Raw genomic sequence first — 4,571 nt, forward strand, 5'->3', positions numbered from 1 at the left:
TCCCTCACGGACGTCCAAAAAAACCGATTTTTTCTTGCGTGGGTCCTTTTAAATTATGCCAACAGGTCACAAGGACGGCAAACAACTTTTGCCTGTGACCTCGTCCAACCGGCTACGCACCTCGTCCGCCTCCGGAACTACTCCGACACAGCCAATCAAGGCATCCCTCACTCCGAGAGCAGCCAGTAGCAGCCCTGCTACAAGGACCAAATCGGTCCTATTCCCGTCTCCGGTGACCCTTAAGGTTCCATCGGTGACTAAACAGGATCCGAAAGGCTGCATCACTAGTCCCGTCAGCTCTCGCCACTTCACCACAATGGCTCAATCCGCCACCTCTGCCGCTCGGACCAAATTGGTAGCCGCCATTGGCCGACTCTCCCACCTGGCAGAGCGTATCACTTCCGCCCCATCCGCCTCTCTGTCCGAGGTCCGCCGAGGCCAAATCCTCAGCATGTGGACGGACGTCGAGGCCGAATACAAGGCCTGTTCCGCGGTGATGGCTGACGAGGATCCAGAAATCCAAGCGGACATCCGGGAAACATATGGCGAATGCTATGGGGTGTTTGAGCAGTGTCTCAGCGACCTCAATGCCCAGCTGGCCCCCTCCGCAGTCCTTCCTCCCGCACATCCAGTCCAACAGGGCGGCTGTCGACTGCCTCCCGTCAATATTGAGGTTTTCGCAGGGGACTACGTCCGCTGGCCCACTTTCCGGGATCTGTTCACCGCGGTCGTGATAAACAATCCAAAGTTATCTCCGGTAGAGAAGTTATACTACCTCACCGAGAAGACCAGGGGCGACCCAAAGGCCATTGTAGAAAAGTCCCCCCTCACGAATGACGGTTTCGAGTCCGCCTGGTTGGCTCTCCGCAGCCGATATGAGAACAATCGGCTTCTGGTGACCAACCAAATTAACATTCTCCTCTTCTTGCCCCGCGTAACTTCCGAATGCAGTCGGGCTTTGAAGGAACTTCAAAGTACGATGCAGGGAGTCCTAAATGCGCTAGCGGTCTCCAACGTTTGCACGGACAATTGGGATAGTCTGCTGGTAACTATCTGCGCTTCAAAGTTGCCGAAGCTAAGCCGCGCCTTATGGGAAGCGTCCGTGACGGACAAGAAGGAAGTGCCGCCCTGGAAGGAAATCGACTCCTTCCTCACTCAGCGCTATTTGACGCTCGAAGCTATTGAGAGCGACCCTTCCACTTCCCGAGTGGCTACGAATCCGCCACCCTCCCAAGGCGGCCAGAATCCATCCACTTCTTGCAGCCGATCCAATCCATTCCGGTCGCACGGCAGTTCGGTGCCGAACAAGGTTCTTTCTTTCAAGAACCAAGTGAGTCCGAAGAAGAGGACGTGTGATCTCTGTTCCAAGGAGAATCACCCGATCCGACTATGTCCGCGCTTTCTCAACATGTCCGCTGATGCACGTTCCAAGTGCATCAAGACAAGACAGCTGTGCCTAAATTGCTTCGCAAGAGGCCATCAGCTTCGCGACTGCTCAAGCAGCCACAATTGTTCCACTTGTGGAGCCAGACATCACACGCTTCTGCATCGTTCCGCGCCTCCGTCCAACATGGCGGCTTCGACATCCGCCCAAACCCCCAGCGCGTCCGATTCTCAGCCCAACGTACAGAGCTATTTCTCTTCCAGCACAAGTACCGTTCTTCTGGGCACAGCACTCATTAATATTTGCCACCTGGGGACCAATTTCCGTGCCCGCGCTCTGATCGACTCAGGCTCCGAAGCGACGTTCATCACTGAACGCCTCTTTAACATCATTAAGCCACCGTTCGAAGCTATCCAGGCTCAAGTCGCGGGTTTAAACCAAACCGTAGCGGCTAAGGCGCAAAAGCGTTGCCACTTCATGATCGGGGCCGCCTCCAGGCCGGGCCTCAAGATCGAGACCACGGCATATGTTCTGCCTCAATTAGCAGGCAACCTTCCTTCATATCCGATACCGCAGCACTTCTTGGATAACCTTCCAAACCTCCAATTGGCAGACCCTTCCTTCCACCGAAGCTCGCAGATTGATGTGCTTCTAGGCGCTGACATCCTTCCTGCTATCCTGCTGAGCGGCTTCCAGTCTGCCATTTGTGGCTCGCTGCTGGGACAAGAGACCATCTTCGGATGGGTCCTATCCGGTCCGGTATCAGCTGACTCGGCTCGGACGGTTTCCGCCTTCACCACGAAGCTCTCGTTTAATTCGGATGTCCGACTCGAGAAGCTTCTCACCAAATTCTGGGAGGTGGAGGACCTTCCGGGGAGACCGACGAGCGAGTCCGATTCAGTGTGCGAGGAAAACTTCCTCCAGACCACTAAACGAACCCCCGATGGGAGATACGTGGTTACTCTCCCTTTCAAGTGTCCAGAAAAAGTCGAGCTAGGCCACTCCAGAAGCGCGGCCAAGGCCCAGTTCCTTAGAAACGAGCAGCGGCTGCAGCGGAACTTGCCGCTCAAGAAGCAGTACGACTCCGTCATTCAGGAGTATTTAGAGCTCGGCCACATGACAGCGGTTACACCTAGTCATGATTCCGGCCATTTCTACCTGCCACATCACGCCGTGTTTAAACCCGACAGCACCACAACCAAATTGCGCGTAGTCTTCAACGCCTCCAGCCCGTCTTCCAACGGGAAAAGCCTCAACGACACGTTGCATGCTGGGCCAGTCCTTCAGTCTGACTTGACCATGCAAATCCTGAGGTGGCGCGTCTTTCGCTACGTTTTCAATGCCGACATCAACAAGATGTATCGGCAAATCCAAGTGGCTTCCCAACACACGCCCTATCAGCGAATACTGTTTCGCGACCGTAACGGGACGTGTGTGACTACGAGCTCACCACTGTCACTTTCGGAGTCAACTGCGCACCGTACCTCGCCCTCCGCGTCCTCAAGCAACTCGCACAAGAGGTGCGTCCACAGCTGCCGATGGCAAGCGTCATCCTGGAGAGCGACATGTACGTGGACGACGTGCTCGCTGGTGCTCACTCTCAGTCTCAGGCAATTTCCGCCATTGCTGAACTACGCGAAGCACTCGACTCTGCAGGGTTTCCGCTCCGAAAGTGGACAGCTAACCATAAGGGCGTCCTGCGCGACATTCCAGTCGACCACTTACTCCGCGCTGACTTCCTAGAGCTGGAAGAGAGTAGCATCGCTAAGACGTTGGGAATCCGATGGCAAGCCAGTGCCGACGAGTTCTTCTTTTCGCCTCCCGCTTTAAACGAGCGACAATCCTGCACGAAGCGCAATGTGCTGTCCCAGATCGCGCAGCTCTTTGATCCAGCGGGATGGCTTGCCCCCTTCGTCGTCCAAGCGAAAATATTTATGCAGGAGATTTGGTTGAGAGAGTTAGGATGGGATGACGTCCTTCCTAACGATCTGTCTCAAGCCTGGGAGACATTCCTGAACAGCTTTCCGGCCATCCAAGGGATCCGCATTCCGCGGTGGTTACACGTCTGTCCGATGGCCAAGGTACAGATTCATGGGTTCTGCGACGCGTCTCAACGTGCCTATGGGGCAGCGATCTACGTCCGAGTTGAGCGTCCGCAGGGCATTGTGTGTACCCTTCTCACAGCCAAAACCCGCGTTGCCCCCGTGAAAACAATCTCGTTGCCTAGACTCGAGTGTGCGGAGCTGTCCTTCTGACAGAACTCTCCGTGGCCATCCTTCCTCAAATGCCGCTCGACGCCAGCCAGGTGTACTTTTGGACCGATTCCACTATTGTGTTGGCCTGGTTGAACAGGCCGGCATGTGATTGGACCACCTTTGTAGGGAATCGAGTCGCCAAAATCACTCGCTGTTGGCCCCGCGAACGATGGAGCCACGTCCGATCCGAGGACAACCCGGCCGACCTCGCCAGTCGAGGGCTCGGACCCACTGAACTGGTCGGCAATGACATGTGGTGGCATGGCCCTGCGTGGCTGCGTGGTCCGCAGTCGGAGTGGCCTTGTCCACGAGGCTCAATCCTTGAGACCGACTTGGAGAAACGAGCCGTCAAGGTTCACCACGCCACTGACACAGCCTCGGACATTCTCAGCCGATTTTCCGAATTCGGACGCGCTCTGCGCGTGATCGCCTACGTTCGGCGGTTCGGCCTGCGCGTCAGAGGGCAAGCAACGCCAGTCCACGTATCCACAGAGCTAGACAATAAAGAGGTTGCTAGCTCTCAAGCTGTCACCATCACGACCCAACGCTTCCATTATACGGCGGAGCATCGCTGTCTTGTAAACAAGCAGCCACTTCCGACTACGAGCTCTCTTCAGAACCTCAATCCGTTCCTGGACCGAAACGGAGTCATGCGGGCATGTGGCCGGGTCCGATCCTTGGCATCCATGACCTACAATGAGCGGCATCCAATCCTGTTGCCACCCGCATGCCTCCTGGTTCGCCTGCTGGTTCGATTACACCCATCACGTATCCCTACATGGTGGGGAACCGGCTGGTCATCCGCCTCTACCGGGCGACGTCTGGATCCCTCGACTTCGTCACGTCGTGAGGTCAGTAATGCTCGCTCCTGTAAGCCTGCGTCACGTCCAACGCCAGGCCAGAACCCAATTAATGGGCGACCTTCCTTCCTC

General features: G+C 56.1%; 1 protein-coding gene across 1 annotated transcript; it reads left to right on the forward strand.

The window, feature by feature from the left end:
• Nucleotides 1-451: 451 nt before the first annotated feature.
• Nucleotides 452-4,509, forward strand: LOC121404976 (the record flags this gene model as incomplete). Its single annotated transcript, XM_041595414.1, has 4 exons — nucleotides 452-647; nucleotides 1,734-2,758; nucleotides 2,830-3,549; nucleotides 3,612-4,509. Coding segments are annotated over exons 1-4 (2,839 nt in total), but the record flags the coding sequence as incomplete, so codon positions are not given.
• Nucleotides 4,510-4,571: the final 62 nt, after the last annotated feature.

The sequence above is a fragment of the Drosophila obscura genome, unplaced genomic scaffold (assembly GCF_018151105.1).
Source record: "Drosophila obscura isolate BZ-5 IFL unplaced genomic scaffold, ASM1815110v1 contig_62, whole genome shotgun sequence".
NCBI lineage: Eukaryota > Metazoa > Arthropoda > Insecta > Diptera > Drosophilidae > Drosophila > Drosophila obscura.